The 25,820-nt window shown below is 32.1% G+C and overlaps 2 protein-coding genes and 1 long non-coding RNA gene across 4 annotated transcripts in view; 2 read left to right on the forward strand and 1 right to left on the reverse strand.

The window, feature by feature from the left end:
- LOC105327281 (uncharacterized) overlaps positions 1 to 25,720 on the forward strand; it is a 347,963-nt gene extending 322,243 nt beyond the window's left edge. For both annotated transcript variants that reach the window (XM_066069385.1, XM_066069384.1), the window contains 2 exons: positions 9,045 to 9,158; positions 22,815 to 25,720. In XM_066069385.1, the coding sequence (XP_065925457.1) occupies positions 9,045 to 9,158; positions 22,815 to 25,579 (2,879 nt within the window). In that variant the 3' untranslated portion in view covers positions 25,580 to 25,720. The remainder of the gene's footprint in view (positions 1 to 9,044; positions 9,159 to 22,814) is intronic.
- The window catches only part of LOC105340291 (uncharacterized), a 754,579-nt gene that overhangs the window by 632,172 nt on the left and 96,587 nt on the right, over positions 1 to 25,820 (forward strand). The gene's annotated exons all lie outside the window — the stretch shown is intronic.
- Positions 15,598 to 16,715, reverse strand: LOC136271113 (uncharacterized). The gene is made up of 3 exons (XR_010708948.1): positions 16,610 to 16,715; positions 16,108 to 16,207; positions 15,598 to 15,711 (listed from the first exon to the last, which is right to left on the reverse strand). It is a non-coding gene; the product is annotated as an uncharacterized lncRNA (long non-coding RNA).

Raw genomic sequence — 25,820 nt, forward strand, 5'->3', positions numbered from 1 at the left:
TAAAAATATCATGAAAGCCTTTGGCAAGTGTTTGGATAAGGAGTGTAACAGTTAATGGAATTATCTGCCCTTGCTTGTTCATATTAAATAATTCATCATTGTAAAATAATGTAAATAAGAAGCTAAACTATAAGATGAGTTAAACATTTTTTTTTCATTTATTTAAAATAACAATTAAAACAGTTTTCCCCAGGTTCAAATAAACAGTAGACTTGGTGATAGTAAAGTAAAAATTGTCTAGACAAGAACACTGAAGTGTGATGTGTGCACAATAATTTTGAATAAATGCCAGGTGGTGTCATTGAACGAATGGTTAATAATTGAACAGTCAGGTAAAACATGAGAGTTTATATAACAAAATAACTTATGGTGGTTTTTGTTCTAATGGGGATATTGTCTGTCTGGACCCTGGGGATCATAAAGAGTTGTTGTTGTTGGTGTTGTTTTTAATAAAACAGGTAAACCAATCCTCGTCAAATTTTTTTTTATCGGAATAACATAAGCCTCGCGTAAAAGTTAAGATAAGCTATTTAAAAAAAAAACAACAACAGAAAACACTGCAATTGCGATTTATGCTTTGTATTTGAAGCATGTTATAGTCTCGGCATAACATATACTGCTGACAGCTGATATCACATGTTGATCATCTCTTGAAAAGAAATACTTTCGCTGGTATATTGTTTCCCGACTGATTTTACAGCAATGTGTAGAAAGTCACTTGTCTGTACTTCATACGACATGACGTCATAATTAACTTAGACATCACGATCTGCGTTCCTGTCGATAGTTATCAAGGAATGTATCTTAACGTTAAAAGTGAATTATAACAAACCAGTAATAAAACCCCATGTTTCCTTTACATATATGCTGCCATTAAAGTTAGACGTAAAGAAACCAGTATCAAATAATCGACAGTTTTATTTATAAACTAGTGGTTTGGAGACTCTCCCTGCTACATGTATACAACTGAATGAACAAATTTTAATGCATGTAAAAACCAACTTGGCACAGGTGAAAGATCAACACAATTTTATAATATTTTACGTAAAATTGGTAGAAAATATAAGTACCAATGCGAATCGTGCTAGGGAAATCTACGGATTTACCGCGATTGTTTGTGAATCGTTTTTGATTAGCAAATTTGTGCATTATTTTGATGATAATTTGATGGTCTGTTTCAACAATATCTTTTATAAACAAAATATCTATTTTGAGCCCAAGCAAGATTTTATAAATATAACATAACAAATGATTTTTCTTAAAAATATTTATGATTTAATGCCATTAATCACCTGCGCCGATGCAATTTAGATAGATCATTTGCAGTGTTCGGATTTGCCCGTCACGTGATCAAAAAGAGCATATGACGTCACGAAAATGCACCAAATATTATTTTATCATCGTTGTCAATAAATGTATCATAGATTTTAAGAAATAATCCCGGACAAAGTATTTTGATTCGATTCTGAGGTCAAACCAAATGACCAGTGTTGTTTTTTAGCAATTGCCATTGGTCTTCGTCCGTCGTCGTGTGTCGTGCAGTGTGCGTTGTGCGGTAAACATTTTACATTTTTAACTTCTTTAAAACTGCAAGGCCACTTTGATGTGAAGCATCTCTATGTTCAGAGGAATCAAAGTTGTGAAATTCATGGCTCTACTGGGCTATTTTGGTCATAAAGTAAAAGTAAAAGTGTATTAATATTAGAAAAACTCCCTTTTTTACTCCAATATACAGCGGAGAAAAACTAAATGCATGATAATGATGATCATAAAGCCCTTTACCAAAACTGTGAAATTTATGACCCGTTGGACAGGGATTCGGGCCCTAGGGTGGGACCAATATGAACATAAACTAAAAATATATTAAATCTTCAAAATGTTCTTTTCTTCTCTGATATATATTTGAGAACAACTAAAAGCATGGTTATGATGGCTATCGTGCGTTAATACTATCGGGTTTATCGTTCAATTATAACAGTTTTCCGTTTATCCTTTCGTGTTTATCGTTTCACGCCTTTTTATAAGCAAGTAAATTTATTCTAATGATACAAGTCGTGCAGTGCGAAAATTTATCGAACAAAAAATGCAAAATCCTGTCTAGCATTCTATCACGATACTAATTTCTTAATATTTAGATCAAAATTAACCAATACTACATGTAAATTGTCTTTGTAAGCAGTGAAAATGAAAAATAAATGTAAACTATCGAAGTTCTTGGGTACGACATGTAAAAGGTACCATATTTACCTGTATATCGAATACATTAACTCGTACGCGGAGTGTATACCTGCGTAAACACTAACTTGTTTGTAATATAACTCGTTTTTTATGAATAAATTTTTACAGAAACAAAAGTATTAATGATATAATCTATATTTACTAAAAACGAGACTTGTATTTTAATTAAACCCGTTATTTTCCATGTGATATATTTGTTCTCGGGTTGAAATCTTCTTGGCGGTCGGCTAGGATTTGCGGTAATGAAAACAATGTTAACAAATTGTACGCGGAATTTGTATCTGCGTAAATATTTATTTCACTTTTATGTAATTATATACTTCGAATTTAATACATAATTTTCCAATACAGAAAGAAATGTTTTAATGATAGATTTTACATTTATTTAGAACCACAGTTGTATTTCAATTGAACCCGCTTCTTTCCGTGTGATTTGATCTTGGGTTGAAATCTTCGCGGCGATCGGTAGGGTGTACCGTAGTAAAAACTATGTTAGCAATAAAGATCGTTAATTGATTATTTAAGCTCATAATTTTTGTTTAAAGTATTAACCTGGTCGTTTTTATACATTCCTTCAATAAGGCAGTGTTGATTAACAATTCTGATTTTGTTAATAACAAGAAATTCTACGTAAATCTTGATTTGTACATGTTTTTTTCTCGAATTCTGCCATTGTTAGGCTAATCGTGAAAATCGTCTAACGCGATAATACGTTTATCATGAACATCGTTAAAACTATCTTAATAGTAAATAAATATGGGACAATTATTTCCTATCAATGTCCTTGTTGTAAGATTTCAGGTAGGGAGGTGGTGGTCATTACCATATTTTAGATGTTAGTTTTCGTAGCATCCTAAAAATGTCTGTGTGTGGGCTATGGTACTCAGGTCACCGTTAAGGCCTGCTTTCCCTTGCTTATCTAGAAAAACTAAATAGTGCAATTTTTATATTATGTATTGGATAGAGAGTAAAGACCATGTATGTATTTATTTATGAGGTAAAATAATATCATCAGAAGATACCATATGATGAACAAGGTCATAGCTTTACAGATGAAAACATAAGCAACCATAAAACAGTTGTATTAGTTCGAATGTAAACAAATGAATAAACATATATCAGACATCAGCTCCTACAGTCTACTTCTATGGTTTCGTACTATTTTTGTCCCCCGCCGCAACGCGGAGCGGGAACATAGAAATGCCGGGCGTCCGTCCGTGTGTCCGTGCGTCCGTGGGTCCGTGCGTCCGTGGGTCCGTGGGTCCGTGCGTCCGTCCGTCACACTTTTTTGTAAGCGCTCTCATGCCTACAAATTTTGACGGATTTTCATTAAATTTATACCAAATTTTAATACCACTATTACCTTGGTCAAGTTCGAAAATCAGCATTGGTCGATACTTTTTGTTGGAGTTATGGGACTTTGACCACAATAATGACTCCGTTTTATCCAAAAATTGACCTTGTAAGCGCTCTCATGCCTACAAATTTTGACGGATTTTCATTAAATTTATACCAAATGTTTATACTACTATTATCTTGGTCAAGTTCGAAAATCAGCATAAGTCGATACTTTTTGTTGGTGTTATGGGACTTTGACCTCAATAATGACTCCGTTTTATCCAAAAATTGACCTTGTAAGCGCCCTCATGCCTACAAATTTTGACGGATTTTCATTTAATTTATACCAAATGTTTATACTACTATTACCTTGGTCAAGTTTGAAAATCAGCATTGGTCGATAATTTTTGTTGGAGTTATGGGACTTTGACCACAATAATGACTCCGTTTTTTCTCTCCAAATATTGACCTTGTAAGCGCTCTCATGCCTAGAAATTTTGACGGATTTTCATTAAATTTATACCAAATGTTTATACCACTAATACCTTGGTCAAGTTCCTAAATCAGCCTTGGTCGATGGACTCGATACTAGTATACTGCTTGACCGGCGGGGGACCCAGGAATTCTAATCTTGTTTTTATAAATTCATTTATTAACAAATTTACTTTAATTGTAAGAATATCAACATTGTCTTACCATTTATTTAAATATTTAAAGAAACAACAAAACCAAATGCAGCAAAAACCAGCTCCCTCCAAAAAACAATAAAAATAAAGTCCAAGAATTATCGATACAGACCTGCATATACTTAATAAGAGTGTTTTAACAACTTCTGTTCTGTCTACAGAATTCAGGAATAACTTTATAATAAACCTTTTAGTTTTATCGATGTAAATGTTCATCAAAACCCATACGAGGGCTGGATGCTTTTATATTTATCTCATTTAAAGATAAACTCTGTATAAAGATAGAGGAAAATTGTCAAATTTCAAAGCTTAATTAAATGATTTTTATTTACTGAGTGATAGTTTGTAACTAATAAAATATCTAAAAATTTAAGTCAGAACTGATGATTAATTTATTGAGTACCGAGCCTTTTTAACACCTTACGATAGTTTAAAGTTGGTTTGATTAAAATTTGCCGCTAGAATTCACGTTTTGTATTGTTTTTGGTATGCCATAACATTATTCTTGCAAATTGCATAAAATGGAAACAAATGTTTTTTTTTTTTTTTTTTTGTTTATTTTGTTTGTTTGTTTTTTTTTGTTTTGTTTTTTTGTTTTTGTTTTTTGTTTTTGTTTTGTTTTTTTGTTTTTTTTGTTTGTTTTTTGTTTTTAGTTATGAATGAATATATATTCTATGGGGAATAACATAATATTCTTGATGTAGTTTAAATTAAATTGCAATGTTTGCCGTAATGCACCAAGGTTGCTGTAATTAAAGCTACGCGCATTGATGAAGTTTTCCGGTCAATTTTTTCTTTGATACGTCGATCAATAGAAAAATTATTATCTTCATTTCTTATCATTTAATAAAACATTTTCAAATCAAAAAATGTTAAGTGTCATTAATCAAAACTGTAAATGATGTAAATCAAGCGGCGCGTATGAATACAAAAGAACAACAACAACAGTATTCAAAATGGATACGCCTTCAGCTGATGCAGAGCTACTGAGTTGAATTAATGGGTTAAAAACAAATAGTGAGTTAAAATCTGAACCGGCTGAATTGAAAACAAAAGGAAACTAGATGCTGTCATTAGACAGTAATACCTGCACCAAGTGGTTGCCCCTAAATAACACTGTTTTGTACCAGTTTAATTAAAAATGAAGGCAACATGCAAACTCCGGTAATACATTTAAAAATTATAATTTTCATAACTGAAGGATGAGATCCCTTCCCATATGATAATACACATGAGAAGCACTTTATGTGCAATTGGGGGTTGAACTGTTTGCAGTGAATTTTCAGTTAATCAATAATCTTAACATTTCATGTCATAGAAAGTATAACGGTCTATATAATTATTACAAACAAAATTAAAAATTAAATTATGCCCCCTCACCGTGGCGGTTACCGGTTTTAGATTTGCTTCTGTGTGCATATATATGAACATCATCGTGTGCACAGATTTAGAGAAGGGGTGGGAGTGAGGGGTCCAGACACCCCCTCCCCCCATGAAAATTCATTTATATTATCAATTGTGAAATTACCAAAAATACACCTTGGACCCCCCCAATGCTCTTACAGACATGTAAACGCTCTAACCCACTGCGCTTCAATGTTAGGTAACGTTATTTGGGGGTAAATATTTAATTAATATTTATTATACTTTATTGTTTATCTCAATAGAAAGTATACATCACAATATGCAGGTGTCCTGCACCACCTTAAAGCTGTTATTTACCTAATAAAATGGTGCAAGTGGATTTAAAGAATAGGTCGTAAAAATACATGCATGTTACAAATAACTGATCTTTGTCTGAAGTCACGTACACAACACAGGTCTGCAGGTATCATTAGCGGGTACTAGTTTTACCCAGCTCTTTGATTAGATGGGTTCGCGTGTATACATACATGTCTGTGTTTTCCATATGCAGAAAAGGATTAGTTAAGATCAGCTAAAGGAATTCATTATTGTGTTTTAATTGGATTATCATTATGATGCCGACCAATATAGGTAAGCATAATACATATAGTAGCAGCCCGTTCAAATCCATTTCACACAATTTTTACCGTTATTTTTTCATATTATCTGCCAAAATTGAAAAAAGAACCCCACAAAATGTCATTATTCATCCTAATTATTTGAAAAATAACGAAAAATTAGACTTCAGTTGATAAATGTGGATTTTGACCTTTGAACTGATAGGACACAGACCACAATTATTTTTCCCTCTTATTCCTTTATACAAAAATAAATCATATAAAAAATTCCACCGGGTCAAATGAGTTCAAATACAGCATACCTATAGAATGACACTTGTCCAACAACATATCCAAACTACAGGAAAATCAATCGAGAGGGCACTGAGATATGGCCCCTAAAATAACCCCTACCATGAAAAATTCACTTTCACTTTGGAATTTGTGTAAACATTGGCCTCTTTACACCTTTTCTATTGCGCCTGTAAAGATAATTTTTTTAAATTTTTTCCTGCCTGTATTTTTTTTCAAACCTTCTTCTTTCCATCCATGCCATAAAAGGAACCAAATTCGACCATTTAGTACCCCTAGGAATTTTTGAAATAATACATACCTTTTTAGAATGGAACTACTTGCATTGGTCAATGAGCACGGGGTAAAAATAGTGGTATGTGACCATATCATGAATAGCAACACTAAACATATTAAAGCTGTTCCTGCTATATGTGTAAACAATTCTAAAGAGTCACATTTCTAATTGGTCCTACTACCAATACAATGTATACTGTAATATATTGCAATAAAAAAACCCTACACAGTAGGCCCTACTGCTTTACTCGCTCGCTAGAACTACTTTACACTTCATCGACTCCGTTTCTTTTTACTTATCTTATGAATGCGGTTTTCTAATCAAATAATGCAAGGTTATCTATAAATTTTCCTGAGCTGTGAAGTCAAGTGTGAATTAGTCCAGCCTTTTTTGCTTCAATTTTGTTATCGGTGAGCTGTGTTTACAAAATGCCGACCCACGCTCTCCTTTGTAAATGGTGTATTACAACGCGGGTAAAGCTGCATATACTGTTGCAAGTTATATTTTATGAAAAATTTGTAAGTTTGATCACGTATTTTAAGTAAATGTTTTAATAAACAATATGATTAACAAAATGTGAGATCCACGATATATTGGCAATTCTGTTCTAGGAATTATTTGCCTTTTTACCGACATCACAGCCCGTGAACTTTTGTATGGAACCCCATTGCAACATGTTGTTTAAAAAATTACGTATGCTCTTTGACCGACCTGATTCGGAAGTGGCATCCCCGAAAAGCAATGCCAGTAAGCACTTTGCGTACTGCGTACGCTTAGCGCTTAAAAAGGAAAGAAGATGTACATTGAGAAAGTGCTTATTTAACAAAAAGGTAGTTGGATGGTCCGTCGGGTTTGTAAAAGTCAGGACCGTTGCTAAAATAAAACATTTTGGGTAAAAATTGGAGCTTTTTTCATACATAATGAAAATCAGCCAAAGTCTGAAATTAGATTTCAGGAAATCATGTTTTGACAAATATTCTAAGTGATGTTTATGAATTTATTTATTTTGATTAATGATTTTATGTTCCATTCGCTAAATCATATAACATATTGACAATATTGCTTACACACACTCGAATTAAAGAGAATTACAGGTCTTTTATTAATGAATGTTTAGAATCCTGTAAATTGTGTATATTACTTACCACTTGAAGCCCTTTATTAATTAAAATTAAACTACACAACGTGTTGGCCTTTTCAGGATCACATTGGTAAATATCTTGTTAGTGATTTTTTCATCACTGTGAACGTAGGTTTTTCTTATAAACAAACCGTTGATAAAACTATATTCAAATCGCATAGTGCTGTTTCTTTGGATATCTGTAAGTTAAATGGATTGAGATCGGTATTTAGAAATTGCAGCAACATGTGCAGATAAAATTGATTTCAAGAAAAAAAATATTCACTGCTTTTAAAGACTGTTCTAAAGTAATGAAATAAATTTTCTTCGACTGTAGTTTAATTCTAACGATTATTTTGGAGGAGAATATAAGTATGATTGTCCCTAAGCGTAAAGAATAGAGACTGTATAGCTATAGCATGACGTTTGAATGATCCCCCTTTGTATATCTATTCGCCTTGATGCATGTTTTCGATCTCAGTCAGGATTTTGATATGTTTATGGAATTTCAATGATTAATGTTCAAAGAATCATCGGAACAATCACTCAGGTCAACAAAAATAATGTTTTATGGAAAAAAATCAGCGATTTATCATTTAACAAAGCAATCATTTCTTTTTTGTGATTACGGAAGTCATCACTTTTAAAAAATAAATTTGTTATAAATCATTTTTTGGGGTCTATTTAGTTCTTTGTTATATACATCGTTTATGCCTTAATTAAATCGTAAGACATAATAGCGCGTGAACTACGTAAGTCGTTGTCTTGGGAGGTAAAACATTACCTTATTAATACAAAACATGTTTAATAGTGAGGAAGACATTTCCAAAAATAAAGACTGTCTTTTTTCAAAAAACATTTTCTTTCTATTTATAAATCAAATTATTGCGTGTGTTTTTTTGTTTTTTTGTTTTTTTTTTTTTTTGGTCAGCTATTTAACCCGCAACCTTCGGAACAATTTCTCCTAGCATTGGTTAAATTAAATAAAATAAAACATACTTATCACTTAGGGATAACGTTTAAAAATTGTAAACAATGAAATAAAAGCACAGATTACAGAAATCAAAAACACATTTAGTAATTGCAATTGTTATGCTTTCTTCAACATTTAGGTATTCCACGCCGGAAAAGACGTGATGACGAAGAACAACATACAGAAACAGCCTTAGAACATTCACCACTAATTCAAACGGATAAACGTGATGATGGAGTATTAATTGAACAAGGTATTAGTGCAACATAGCATATTACACTACTAAGTCATTAAAGTACTGACATTCCCATTTTTTACTGATAAACTGATACATTTACTCAAAATGTAATAACATTACTGATGAAATTAGAAACGTTCTGACGTTTATACTGACAGCACTGAGGAACTTGAAAAAGTACTGACAAACTTAGACAGTACTGATAAACTCAGAGAAGTACTGACACGTTTTATTGACGTTACTGATAAACTTAGAAAAGTTATAACGTTTTACTGACAGTACTGAGGAACTTGAAAAAGTACTGACAAACTTAGACAGTACTGATAAACTCATAGAAGTACTGACACTTTTTATTGATGTTACTGAAAAACTTAGCTAAGTACTGTCACCATTGTTCGTACTCCCGCTAGAGCTGAAAAGATGTGAAATTGTATTAAATAATGTATTGTAAATTATAATAAAGAATAAAAAATTATTAAACTTATTAATAACATTTTCCTTAAATGAAAATATCAACTTTATATGTAATTTTATAAGTGAAGAAGAAATTGAGCCTTATTTAAAAAAAAAGAAACTGACAAATTTTTTTTATATTTATGTTGTTAGCATTAGGTTTAATAATTTTTTAGAAACGAAAAGTTAAACACAGAGGTAAACATCAATAAACTTGATCACCCATAACAAAACATAGCTATTAGCATTCGATTACCAGCATTACCCGTCCGCGGATTTACGAAGAAACTTTACCCCCACCCCCACCCCCCCTTGCATCCTCCCTGGAAAAAATCTCATTTTTCACATTTGCATAAATATTAGATATTGCTCAGAACTCCCCCTCCCCCCACCCACACACCCGGAAAACATAAACAATTTTTCTACTTCTTTAAAAGTAATGATTTTGGGGTCCACGCATTCTACATTCTAGTTAATCGAAGCGCTGTGTTTCCGAATACTTCTGATTGCGGTAAGCTCGAAGCGCTTATGACAGAGGCAGAACGCGTTTATCTGTGATTTTGTCTTTGTAAAATAATATAAATCTAGAATTGAACCCTATCCATCTACACTGAAGCTTGAGGAGACTAGATTTTATCTAAACACTGAATCAATCTCAGAAATAATATTGAAAATACATATCTGTCTTTTGCTTTTTTATCGTTTCTGCTTATTTTGAAGTTGAGGAGGAGGAGGAGGAGTCAATATCAATTAAAAACAATCAACATGATAAAACAGGAACAATTGCAAAAGGTTTGGTAGTAGCAAGTCAGAAATTTGTCCATTGCAAATAAACCCTTTTAAGACTAGGCTTCTCTGATAACATATCGCTGATCCTGCCGTTCGTCTGAAAAAAAAACCTCCAAATATTTTAACCTTTTCTTTACTGCTACAAGGCCAAATTTAACATAAAGTGGTACAAATTATCTCTATGAAAAGGGAAGACTACATAGCAGAAACAATATTCAGAATCTTTTTTGATTAAACCCTGCAAAAAATTTCCTCAACAACTTCATCACAATACATAAAAAAATTTCTATTCATGCTTTTGTGTAAGGTAAAAATTGTTAATTATCAAATTTGTGACCCCTAAATTAAACTGGGGACCATGAAGGGGTTAAATTTCATCATAAAACTACATGATAAAACTTATCTCCTTCTTCTCAACAATGACACTTTTACAAAATGTGATAATACTATTGCAACGTGGGTGAGCCAAGCGTTTTCTACAAAACAGTTAAGATATTTTGACCTGATGAAATTTATTAAAAAATGAAGATATTAGATACATTGTATATTTTAACCACTTTCACACTCGCTCACACCAATCAAAACAAACATGTTTTTGTCAAAGAGACGTAAAAATGCTATGCTAAATTCCTTCTTAAAATCAAAGTTTGTGTTGCCTACGCCCTAAAATATTATTGTTTTTTAGCCGTCACAGTTCAATACTTAAGACATGCCATATAATTCATTTATCTTTAAATCATTAACTTCAAAGCACGCCAAGTCGGACATTCATAAGCAAAAATTTATGCTTTCAAAAGTTAGTCTTGGAAGTAGTATGGATGAATATTTCATGCACGGTGACTTGGGTTTTATTTTCAAAATATGAACAATTACATAATTGACTTCAAAAGGTAGAGATATTCAAAAACACTGACTGGCATTGTTTGAAATCAACAGAATAACATTTGGACCGTATAGAAAAATATTATACTATACCGTTCTTTGCTACTTTATTATACTGAAATTTATACTGTATTTTAACTAATACTTTATTATATGAAAAACTATCAAAATTGATGTAGATTTCACATTATTCATTGTAAAAAGAGGGGCCCCAAAGAGAAGTTATATAAAGCATAACACACTTTATTTTTTTGTACAAGTATTTATCATACTCTAATTCATTAAGAATTTCTAATGATCAACCAAACTTTCAGCGTCAATCATATATTTAAAAACAAGATACAGAGCTCACAATTCAGCTAGGCTTGAGTCATATTTTGTTCACATGAGTTTGTTACATTCAGCTTAAGATTTTTAACTTGGTATTTCCTATTCAGCATTAAAAATGGAAAAAAAGAATGGCCTCAGATCTGAGTGCAAACATAGAGTCGTGAACAAATCTCTTTATATTGCTAATAAATTGCAGCACTCAAATATGGTTAGTAAATAGAAATTGTAAACAATTAAACATAAGAAACATGCACTAAACAACTAAAGAGCACAATTTATTTTTCAAAATGAATCATATATATGTATATACCTACATTTTCCGTCAGCGATATTAAACTCTATTCAAACTGAATAAACTCGAGAAAATGCTGAGCATCTCAACAAAACACATTGCATTAATCTACACTTGCGCAAAACTCATACAGAATTACCGATGGAATGAATTGTATTTTAGTACTTTTAATACATCACATTTTGCTTTATTTGAGCAGGTAAACAGTTAACTGTCTGATTTACCGAAGTCTCTGTTTGATTTGATACGTAAAATCACAAAATACAAGCGATAGTTCCCAGGTTACTAAGCATAAATAAAAATGAAATTCAAAACAAGCTAAAACCACCGTTATATGTGAAAACTGTCAACGCATTGCAATATTTAGTCTCAATTTACTTCATTAAATCGGCATCAATGTATTTTGCATGTTTCAAAGATTCCCTTCGAACGCAAACTGTTGCATAACAAACAAATTCATCCTTGTTAGATTGGCCCGTTTATCATGTGTCATGGCTGCTTGAAACCTCGTTTTAGAAGTATGGAATACGAGTCTTGGTAAAATGGGTTAGCAAAGCCGGGCCGAAGCAAAATAAAAGCCGGGGTAGATCGACAATCGTCGATTCCAAAAATCGCATTGTTTTGTGGCAATATTTACAGCAAATACAAATATATTGTTCCATAAAATATCCTGGAAATTTTAAGGATATTGGTAGATTGATAACTGCCAATCTTTTGTTTTGTCCCGATGCTGAACCGGAAGCTATAAACGGATTGAAACACGTCTTTCCTTAATTATAAATTTCGTCATAACTAGGATTTGAAACAGACTTAGTTCATAAGTTTTGCAATTTAATTCTTCCTTTCTATAGGGATTAGTTGATATGCTGAATTACATTGAATTTGACTCAGTAGTTCTTGTGAAGAAGATTTTTTAAAATGCACCCCCCCCCCTTTTTCTACAGTTTCGATATTTTTTCCGCTTTAAATGAAGATCGATCTTTTATATAAACTCTACCGTCCAATTTATCTTATATGAAAAGCGTCAGTTTTGACATCATATACTGCCGGTGAGTGCATATGAATAAACAATTATACACAAAGAACATATTTTATGTCGATTTTTCTAAAAAATAAACACAACAAATTAATGTACATGAAACACTTAAAAAAGGGTGAATTATTGGGGTAAAATTTGATTAATATCATTTATAGTTCTTAAATAAAAACTTAATACCACAAAAATGTCAACTATATTTGTACCATGTCAGTTAAGACGTGCTCCAAAGTAATAGAAAGAAAAAAAATATTGGCCATAACTTAACTCTACCGTCCTATTTACCATTAATGGACAGAGGCTCACTGTAAAGTAAGTTTCCAGTGGTTTTACAATAAGTTATAATAACATTACTGTTTAATGTAAAACTCGAACTAGGTCATTTCCTAAACTATCAGTGACTTTCAGATCAAAACTCGTGTTAACATTAACACTGGATGAAATATCTGGTTTCAGCGCTGCGGAAACCCTTTGGAAACTCTGCGGAAACTTAAGGTTACTTTAAGTTTCCGACAGGTTTCAGCACGGAAACTTCAAGTTTCATTAAGTTTCCGCAGTGCTGAAACTTACTTAGGCTGTCCATGAATCCAAATGGTTTCCGCAACGGAAACTTACTGAAATTTGAAGTTTCTGCATAGTTTCAATCTCCATATACGTTTGGGATACATATTGTTTACAAATGGTTTCCGCGACGGAAACTTACTGAAACTTGAAGTTTCTGCATAGTTTCAACCTCCATATACAATTGGGATACATATTGTTTACAAAGGGTTTCTGCGACTGAAACTTACTGAAACTTTTTATATTTTTGCTTTCACAAAAGCTGAGCAAGGTTTCTACTTTATATAAAAACAAAACAATTTCAAACAGTTCCAAATTTATTTTGTTCAAAAATCTGAAATTGTTTCCAATAATAGATAAAATACAGCAAAGATACAATAATGGATTAACATCCATATGGCAATTCCCTTATTAGGGACTTTTATTTAAAAAATGATAAAATTGCACACGAAAAAAAAAACTCCCATAGAAATCTTTACATTTGTATTTTTTTCATCTAGATTAAATGCCTATCAAATCTCCCTTTAAAAATGCAACAAAGATCTTAATTTTTTAAAAATATGAATGCAATTTACAAAATAACTGCATGTACATGAATAAACAAAAACAACTTCACTGTTACATGAACATGATACACTTGTCTCAATTTGTTTTGAACTACAATGAATATGTACACCAAAAAATATTTTTGAAAATTCTAAAGTATCCATCTTTAGTAAAAAAAAAAATACACTACAAGATAGTATTTGACTATAGAGGTATGCCCCAGATTTGATTTGAATATGTATGTCAATAAATTCCAAAATGAGGTCAAAGTGACCCACTTACAAGTTGGGATAAACCTTTTCTTTGTTAGTAATATAATCTAATGTTTTACAATAGAACAGGATTTGATATCATTTATTTGATAATCCATTAAGTCCAAAGTGAACTTCTCATTTCCACCCATGATGTACCAACTGATCAGATTTTAATATCATAAGCCTGTCAGTATTTAATAGATGACCCAGAGGGAGATATGAAAAGCGTGTTGGCCAATAAAAAGCTAACAATGGAGCAGTCTGTCAAATCATGTGCAAAAATATGATGTACACATTTAATTAATTATGCTGATTGCAACACACTTCATTCCTGATGAATATTCTTCTTTACACATGGTTTTCCTACATTTCACTACTTTACCTACATTAATATTTTTAAATCCAAGACATGAAGTAAAATATACATTGTTAATATATGTCAAGTATTACTACATGTATATGTACTTGCTTTTTGTAGCATGAATGTATAAAATACAAAGTATCACACATATCATTCACCTTACAATTCTCATCAATACCAACATTTTACTTATGATATAAAAGCTAATTCCAATATTAGTTACATAACACAGATTGAAATAAAACCCACATGGAAACAACTTTCCATGCAAGTAATTTTGTTATATAAAGTTATATAAAAATTGTAATACATGGGGTATATGTTGTCTTTAGATATTTTCATATACGACATAATTGAATATTGTTTGGTGTATTTTATCATTTCTATGACCAACGCATTCATCTCCTGATGCAGTGTTTTTACATTTAAGATTGGTTTCTTAATTTTGAATTCATATATTGCTGCAAATTAAAACTAAGTTATCAATAAATGTTTAAACAAAGAAAATGGGAAAAAAAGTAGTTAACACTTATCAACTTGGAGGTGTGAGAATATATGTTACATGGAGTCTATTATTTCATACAATATTTGCAAATAAACAAATTATTTAAGAAAATGAAAGTTAATACCTGCAAGGTCTAATCAATCATTTAATAAGTCAAAACCATGTGATTTTCTAAGATTCTAGTTTACAGACAGACATTGTAATATACTGGTATTTGATCATATAAAAAAAGTACTTTATTATAGTTTATAGGTTTTTTGAAATGAGAATACTTTACAGTTAAAAAGTCTTGTTCTGCAGAGGTTTAGTCAGGTCGTAGAGATGTATCCATTCGAATCAATAAGGAGTTTCCTTGGCTGTTGTTGATGTAACCTGAGTCGCGGAAATAGGCCTTTTTGGGGGGATTTTCGAGCATTGTCTAGACCGGTGAAGCACTCATATGATCACATCATGGTTACAGCAGGCTTAGTAGTTCTGGACAGTTGTAGCATTGAAATTCTTCTTCTTGCGATGAACTTGTTCCTTTCACTGGGCTGTACTTTATGTCTGTTCTATTTATCTTAAACAAGAATAATAAAGTTTCATTTAGATTTTTCAACAATATAATTCAGCCTTACATGTAATAAAAGCATTCTGAATAAAATTCTGAATACAGAAGCTACTATGCAGTTGCCAGTTGCTGTTTAAACTATGTCATATAATGACTACAGCAGTATCTGGTCTAAAATGTTTCATTTTATATTTGAAGCAATGTTATTTTCATTTTGATTCAATTATTGTTTGTTGAACAATGGAAAAACTTATCAACAATAAGTGTGTTTCACCCCCCCCCCCCTCCAATCAACCTCCTTTTCAAGAACTTGGACCTGGATTTCCCCAAAATTACTACAGTAAATTATAAACATCCAACACATGTATAAGTTAATGGTGAAAATAATCAATTTCAAAGCAATACCTTGCGTTCACATCGTCCAGCTGGTCAAAACATTCACCCGAATCACCGAACAGAGGATGCAACTAATCACCGGAAACATTGACTTTGTATGCTGTCAATGCTGAAAAAGAAAAACATGAAATATTTCATTTTCCGGATTTAATTAATTTTTTTTAATATTTACGTTACATTTAGAGTTTGTAAATTGTATAATGTGCGAAAGATTCATTGTTCGTCTTGTTTACCAACCAAGCATTCATATTATATATTAGGGACGTTTATATAATTATATATGTGTATACACTGGATAATCTTGATTATCATGCATATAAAGTTGGTTAATGATTAACTTGGTCAAAAGGTATATTTTAAAGAGATACGGTAATAAAAATTAAAATGCCGAACCAAGTTTGAAAAAATGACGCCATCTTGATTTGATGGCGCGAGATCTCGTTTACAAATGAGAGATATATTAGAGCCTTGAAAATGTTATTGGGAGTATCTATATTGTGAATTAAGTTACCTTGACATGAGTTCTTCGTTCCTGCATTATCTCCTTATTGTAGAGGCTATTAATGCTTCTCAATTCTCCATTTTACAACAGCACCTTCTTGTCCATTTAACCTTCGCTCGGAATCATTAAGTGCGCCAATACTGACCAATCAGAACCCGCTAAATCTTGGAAAAGTGCATCTTAGGATAGTTTAAATTAAATAATGTTTAATCATAATTATCATTTTTCACCGAATAGTATACTTTTTACATGTATATTTATTTTAAATAAGAACTGTCGGAGTCAGTATTTCCTGGTTAAATACGACAAAGTATGGTTTATTCCCACGTAGCTATAATTCTGACATTCTTATTCCCACCTAGCTAAAATTGTGATTTTCACACCTGAGTGAGCACTGAGTATAGTCTGTTTTAGGTGTTAACTACCTGTATAAAACTCACCTGTGATATACTTTTAGAAATTCTTGATAATATGGATTTACAGTGTTATAAAAATGTTAAGAACTATCAATTATTAAAATGTTTCATATTTATGAATTAAATAAATAAAATAAAATTAAAAATAAATAAATTAAAAAGGAAGATGACCATATATTATGTATTCTCATTTCTGATGTTAACATATTTTAATTTGATTTCTATTGTCATTCGTTTGAGCTACATGGATAAATATGATTCTGGCTCTCCAAAACCGTCAGAGTTGTAAATATAATCATCCCTAGATAAACGCCTAGATAAAAAGGTGGAACTTTATCCGTACATATTTTCATTAACCTATTGCTTCATCACTGATTTATTCTTTTTATTGATTTTTTGTTTGCTTGTTTGTTTGTTTGGTGTTTTTTTTTTTTTTTTTTTTTTTGGGGGGGGGGGTGCTTATAACAACCTGTATATGTGTCTTTGAAATCAACAGATCCGGTTTTTTCATAAAAGGGGAGAATCAACTTTTCTACATTGCTACGTGCATTGTTTTAAAATCCATTGTAAAGAAGAAAATATTTGTAATGCAAGTTAATAACGGGGTCTTCACACAGTAATAATGCTGAAAAAAAAAAATTAAGCACGCATGCAGAATATTACATTATCAAGCGTTTCAGTAACTTTATTCTAATACTCTTAAATCATCTATCCACATAACCTTTTCATGTGATTAAAAAAATCAAATTTATAAAATGTTCTTATAAAAGTTAGTACAAAGTTTCCAGAAAAAATTCTACACAGCTTTATATGCAACGTTGCAACAACAAAAAAAAATTACATCAAATTCATTTACTTTGATTTTTTCATTTCATCAGCAACTCCTTTCGGGAAAATTAGCATAGGAAGTGCAACACCATCTTTGACCAAAATCGTGACCATGCCCATTTAATGCAACTATGTCTGTTTACCTTCTCATTACTCAAAAGAATGAATATTGAGTAATTTTAAATAAAATAAAATTAACTCCAAGATGAATCATTAAACAAACCATTTTAATTATTAAAATTTACATCTATTAAATGTATTTAATTATTTTGTTTTTATTTTAAAACATAATCTTGAAAATTTGTCTGTTATTTTTTCATTTAATCAAAAATGTACCTAAGGTCAATAATTGAACAGACTATAGTTCACCTGTAACTAATTTCCTTTGATCTTTGACACCCTTACCTGTGCACCGTTCCCACTTAGCTAAAATCAGTCACCCATAGAAAATTCAGAATTTTAGCTAAGTGGGAAGACACCCAAAGTATTGGCGTGTGTTTGTTACAATTGTAATTGTAACACGTGATTAACAAAAAAAAATGGCCGACCGTTTTTTTTACAAATGTCTAATGAAATTAAACAAATTCTAATGAGACATATGTATCAGATTTCGTCTTTAACTATATTTTATTTACATGTACTGATGATTTTGCCAAACTAAATATGATAGAGCCATATATAGTTAACTGACAAGTTAGTCTTGACTTGTCCAATTTTCACCGCGATTCTAAGCATGGTCATATTCTTATTCAAAATATAGAGGTGTGAAAATATTATGTTCATCAGAGAGCAGGTTCTGCATGAACACACAGAAATCACAAATACAATTAAATGCCGATCAATTAACGGGGTCCGGTTAACAGCGTTCACCCGTACGGTCAATTTACAACTACGATGAATTGATGGCAATTATTTGACAGTTACACATGTGCACTGATTGGTCATACGATGAACAGTTCGTTAAGAATACTTATGAAATTAAAATAAAAACGCGTTAAACAAGCCGGGAAGTAAGACGTACACGTCGGACTGATATATAAACAAAATATAATTTTAATTATTTGGTATACTTTCTACATCAAATGTATACGAATGTATAATCAAATTTTAAAAATAGGATTAAAATCACGTGCACCACATGGCTAGTGCTGGATTTTAAACTGATTTTGTAATATAACGTATAACTTCAGTAAAATTATACGCGGGTATGATAAGGCAACTCACAGCGATCAAATTCCTCTGATCGATATGACGTCACAATAAGCAGCATGATGTCATATTTTACTCAGAAACATGTCGATTTTAACTTTATCTCTGGTTTAAATTATAAAAACTACAGACATAAAATATCACTAGAAACTCTTCTAACTGAATATATCTTCGATTTCTCTCTATTATGTATAATTATCATTGATGACGTCACAAGCATGTTGAAAAGAGAAGATCATGTCGGGAGACAAATTATCGGAATGCAGTGTAAACAATGCCGAAATAAGACTTATTTAATACAGATACCTAAGATTTAGATGAGTGTCAGTTAGAATATAATCAGGATAATACAGGCATGGGTATTTTGTTTAATCAGCGAGTGTTATAAGGTAAGCGGATCGACATTTATATGGCTTGACCAGCCTTTCCTCTGTCAGTGTGTACAAAAAATGGCAAAAGTGTAACACTACCCCGGATATTAGGAAAGATGATTTTGGTAAATATCAACGGAATATGACCTAAACTAACTGAAAAGGGCTGCTAGAATCCTGTGCTTTGTTGTTTTAAACGAAAAATACGTAGTATGAAATGAAATTTTAGAAGTTGAGAGAGTTTCCGATAAATATTTACAATATTTATTTCATGCGATGTACAATAGGATTCTAGCAGTAATACTAATAAACATGAACTAATTGCAAATCGAATTATTGTAGCAAACATACAAATGAACTTCGGGGTAGTGTTACACTTTTTGATTTTTTGTTAAGGTAAAAAAGTGATCTATCTTTAACTGTCACGTGATACCATGGCACGGAAGCTTCAAAGATTGAGTCGACTCCGAAGTAGAAAAATAATATCTTGGTGAACTCTTTCACTTGGTATTAATATCCCGCGCTGTTTTCATAAAAATAAACATTTTTTAAATTGATCATAATTTTGACGGTCATTAAACTCGAAGTTGCCTTAACCTACCCGCGTAAATAATGCTTATTATATCTTAAAACAGAAACATGTTTCATAAACATGTATCAATATCTGTGTTTACAGTACAGAAAGTAAATACAAAGTATAGAAATGCACGAATCACATAGGCGTCGGAACCGGGGGGAGGGGGGGGGGCTTTGCACTAACCCCCCCCCCCCCCTAGCCACCCCCCACTTTTTCTCGCCGGAATTGTTCCTAAATTTACCTTGAAAGATTGAGAAGTTGGAGTAATAGGCATACTAGCTCCCCCCCCCCCCCCGGCACGGATTAAGGATTAAGCATTTCATGATTTTGGGGGGAAAATTTCGGGTAGGGAAATTTATTTTCGGAAGAATATAGTATAGGTATACCCCCCCCCCCCCCCCCCCCCACGGATTAGGATTTTCATAATTTTGGGAATTAGGGTTTTTCCTCAATATTTCTGAGGATTAGTCTAGCCCCCCTCCCCCCCCCCCCCCAAACACACTTTTAATTTGCTTCCGACGCCAGTGAATCATGATACAGTCATACGTGTAGTAAAGTCTGAAATGCATGTAAATAAACAATGATTATATTAGACTCAAACTCCAAGTGGGTTTTACTTGTTATTATCAACTGTAGAATTTAAAAAAATGTCCTGTGTACATGTGTTGGCGTGGTATTAAAAAAGAAATGAATTAGCTCTAAACTTCAGGTTGTACGAATATTTGGTATGATTTGTAAAAATTAACAACGACTTTACCTTAATTTGTTTGCTTAATTAGTTACTGTACCTCAAGGTTCATTCAAATGATAACTAAAGGATTTAAGAAGGAGTCTTACAAAATAGGTATATTAATTTATTGAGTGTATTAAGTAAAATACTTCTTCATTCACTGTTTGCGATATATACAACTAGCTAGATTTTTTTTACTAAATAATTATAATTTACTTATCAGTTTTACTAACTCAGGTACACACAAATTGAAAAAAAAAATTCCTACCGAGCTCCAGTTATAAACTCACGCTTCGTACTGTGTATATGTTATGTAACAGTCTTTTGTTCACTCCTGACAGAAAAAAAACCCTGCAATCCACACAGAATATACAGGAAAATCACAGAGGAGGTCACCTGGACAAAGAATGTATACACGTGCCCGAGTACCTAAGATTAATGATTTCATCATATGCATTAAACAAGATCAGACATCAGTTTTTCTTTTCAAATTCAATTAATTACTTAGTAAGGTTCTTAATCGCCTTATTTTCCACATTTGAAGATAGTCACATGTATACATATAGTTTCAGTCACGCTGAAACCTTACTATACATTTTAGTATGTACCGATTCATTATCATTAGGCTAGAATTGAACTTAAACCTGTTGAAAATAAATGATATCACTATTAAACTCAAATCAATTTTAGTAATAGTTTCAGCAATGCGTAAACCATTTGGAATCTTAACTTAAAGTTTCAGCATACTGAAACCTAGCGGAAATGTTCTGAAACTGATTGATATTTCCATAATAATTTACACAACTTTTCACACGATTCAAATTTAGTTTCCGCATTGCGGAAACCATCAGGAATCTTAGACTAAAGTTTCTGCTGACTGAAACCTAACAGATACTGGCTGAATCGATATAATGGTTTCCGCATTGCGGAAACTATACATGAAACTTAAACTTCAAGTTTCAGCAAGGTTTCTATATAGTTTCAGTTTTGCTGAAACTTGATTTTTGACCCAGTGTAAGGGCTCGATCCAGTGAGAAATAACAGTAAATAGTTACTAAGTAGTAAATGAAGCATGTCATTAGAAACGAATAATGATTTTGAAATATAGTGTTTAAACTCGAAAATTTAAAGGAAAAATACAAATAAGGAGCAGAGTAAACACGGATATCTACAAAAGTTTGAGGTAGGATCAGGTGCCATGAAGGAGTGAGTCTCCTCTGCTGACCGCTCACATCCACTTCGTGCTAATTGTTGTAACCGGGAAAACGGAAAATATGTAGACAATTTGATGAATAATAATGGCCTAACAATAAGTACGAAAAACGTCAGTCAGTGCTTAACTTACAAAAAAGAAAAAATCAACAATAAAGAAGAAATATTTTGAAAAAGAAAACATTCTGTTTTTAACCCACTACTCGATATAAATGGTTATCAATGTCAAATCAATCGTAATGAATTGATCTATAAAAAGTTACAAAACCAAAATTAAATCTTATTATGAAACATTTTTTATTTGATCAGAGGTAATTAAGTAAATCGACATAAGCTTTATTCGGCCAAAAACTCACTTTGGAGACATGCAATAACAAAACTATAATGATTGTTTTTTTCACATCTAGATTGCAATACTGTAGCCATCGCTATATAGATTCATTTGCAGAAAAAGTCCTCGACATTTAGGTTAAAAAATATATTTTTGGGTTTGAAATGCATAAAGTTGATGTATTGTTGACAAAGCGTCAGGTTGAACTTTCAATATACCTCCGATCACGGTCCTTTGATGTCGTCAAGACATACTCTTATCCTATGTCATTCGTCAAGAGTGTAAAAGTTTCAAAATTGTCACAAAGCAGTAGGCATTCATAATGCACGGGCATTGGTTTTCCTTTTGTGACTTAAAGCTGTAATTTTTTTCTTCAAATTATATAATATTTTATTAAATTTCGGCTTTTAAATGTCTAATTTAATTAAAATCTTTAATTTTGTACCAAAAGGTTAAACGATTTAATATTATGATGAGATGATATTAATCTTCTTGTCAAATGCTTAAAAAATATAATACAGAATAACTTTTATCTTTCAGAGTCACCACTTGACCAGGCTATAGTTCAGCAGTGGGAGGATGACGACAGCAAATTTGTTTCAACAAGAGCTTGTAAAGAAGTAAAAAAACTTATTAAAAGTCAGAATCTGGTGATCGTGACCGGTAACTCTGGGTCAGGAAAATCAGCCATAATTCAACATATAGCGTTGAGGTATAGGGACCAAGGCTGGACAGTGAAACCAGTATATAACGTGAAGGAAATCACTGATACATATTCCTCAGTAGATGTATTACAAAGCAAAATCCTTTTTGTATTCAATGATCCTATTGGCAACGAATCGTTTGACGAAATAGCCTATAATTCATGGAAGGAACAAGATGAAAGGTTGAAAGCTTGTTTGAGAAATAACAAGATGTTGCTCTCAAGTAGAAAATATATTCTGCTTGATAATAGGGTTAAAGGAATATTAAACGATAAATCATGCAGCATTGATCTTAGTGATGACAAACATAAACTGAATAATGGAGAAAAAGAAACCATTTTAAGGAGTTACGCATCAAACAGTGGTCTTTTAAAAGACGATATTAGTGGAATTTTGACGACTGAGGAGTATTTTCCGTTATTATGCAAACTTTATTTTAGCGACGAAAATAACCAGACAATAGGACCGCGATATTTTAAAGGACCTTTTAACGTATGTCAGGAACAAATAAGAAATTTCAGAAATGACTCCAAAAAGGAATGCAACGAAAAATACTGTGCTCTTGTTCTTCTTGTTCTGTGTAACAATCAGCTTTGTGTTGAGGATATACACAAAAACAATTGCTTAAAGGAAAAATTTGAACTTGCTTTGAAACTCTGTGGAATGATGGCAAACACAGCATCTCATATTATTGGTGACGCTCTGAAGACTCTAGAGGGATTTTTTGTCAAGAAGATTGAGGACACCTATCATTTTTATCACGATTTTGTAATGGAAGTTACCACCTATGTGTTTGGAACAGACTATCCGAGAGAAACAATACAGTATTCAGATATTGGTTTCCTTAGACGACGTGTAAACTTAAAAAGCAGTAACGACAATAGAAAAGAAGAAGTTGATATATTTACCATATATCTACATGATAAATATGTTAGCGATCTAGTGGATATACTTTTTAATGATGTATTTAGCGATCGTATGTTTGATGTTGTTCTCAATCCATGTATGAGGAATGAGAAGGTGGCTACATGTTTCATACAAAAACTAAAAGATAGCCCAGAAAAACTGCATGACTTACTTGCCAAAAAACAGCTTCATGAAAAGTTTAGAAGACAAGAAGATAATCAAGAATTAAAACAATCATTTGGTTCCAAACTTGAGTTTCTGTATCATGAAGATGAAGTGCAAATTCTTAGTGCTATCATAGTATTTTGTCATACAAATTTATCAAAACATTGTTCAGAAACTCTACAGCGAATGCAAAATTTCCTTAAATATACTTCTTCTTTTTCTGCGGTATGTTGCAATGGTTCGATGGATTTGTTCAATGTCTTTCCAAAAGAACAAATTAATTGGTTTTTGGTGAAAAAGTGGGGGGATTACTATCCTATTCACATTGCTTCCAGGTTTCATAATTATGAAATATTGCGGGAGCTGATTCAGGTGAAGAATAATGTGAATTTGAGAACGGGGATGTATGGATATACTCCCTTGATGTTGGCAGTTTTGAATACGGACACAAGCGAACACAAAAATAAGGAAACTACAAATCAGTCAATTGATTTCACTATTGAACTTTTACTGACTCATGGAGCTGACATTAATTTCTGTGATCCAGTTTGGGGGGGTCCTCTACATATAGCAAGTGGTGAAAGAAACGACCACACTATAGAACTTTTATTAGATAAAGGAGCAGATATTAATTCATGTGACGGAAACAAAGAAACTCCTCTACATGAAGCTAGTAAATGGGGACGTGAAAACATTATGCAACTTTTATTAGATAAAGGAGCAGATATTAATTCATGTGACAGAAACAAAGGAACTCCTTTACATAAAGCCAGTAAAGAGGGACATGAAAGCACTGTAAAACTCTTATTGCACAAAGGAGCAAATATAAATTCATGTGACACAAACAAAGAAACTCCTCTACATAAAGCTAGTAAAAAGGGACATGAAAGCACTGTACAACTTTTATTAGATAAAGGAGCAGATATTCATTCATGTGACACAAACAAAAAAACTCCTCTACATAAAGCCAGTGAGAGAGGACATGATAGCACTGTACAACTTTTATTAGAAAAAGGAGCAGATATTAATTCATGTGATACAAACAAAGAAACTCCTCTACATAAAGCCAGTAAAGGAGGACATGAAAGAACTGTACAACTCTTATTAGATAAAGGAGCAGATATTAATTCATGTGACATAAACAAAGAAACTCCTCTACATAAAGCCAGTGAAGAAGGACATGAAAGCACTGTGCAACTTTTATTAGAAAAAGGAGCAAATATTAATTCATGTGACACAAACAAAGAAACTCCTCTACATAAAGCCAGTAAACGGGGACATGAAAGAACTGTGCAACTTTTATCAGAAAAAGGAGCAAATATTTATTCATGTGACCTAAAAAAAGAAACTCCTCTACATAAAGCCAGTGAAGGAGGACATGAAAGAACTGTGCAACTTTTATTAGAAAAAGGAGCAGATATTAATTCATGTGACACAAACAAAGAAACTCCTCTACATACAGCCAGTGAAGAAGGAAATGAAAGCACTATACAACTTTTATTAGATAAAGGAGCAGATATTAATTCATGAGACACAAACAAAGAAACTCCTCTACATAAAGCTAGTAAAGAGGGACATGAAAGCACTGTACAATGTTTGTTATATAATGGAGCAAATATTAATTCATGTGATACAAACAAAGAAACTCCTCTACATAAAGCCAGTGAAAAAGGAAATGAAAGCATTGTACAACTGTTATTAGATAAAGAAGCAGATATTAATTCATGTGATACAAACAAAGAAACTCCTCTACATAAAGCCAGTGAATGGG

This window comes from Magallana gigas, chromosome 8, assembly GCF_963853765.1.
Source record: "Magallana gigas chromosome 8, xbMagGiga1.1, whole genome shotgun sequence".
Taxonomy (NCBI): Eukaryota; Metazoa; Mollusca; class Bivalvia; order Ostreida; family Ostreidae; genus Magallana; species Magallana gigas.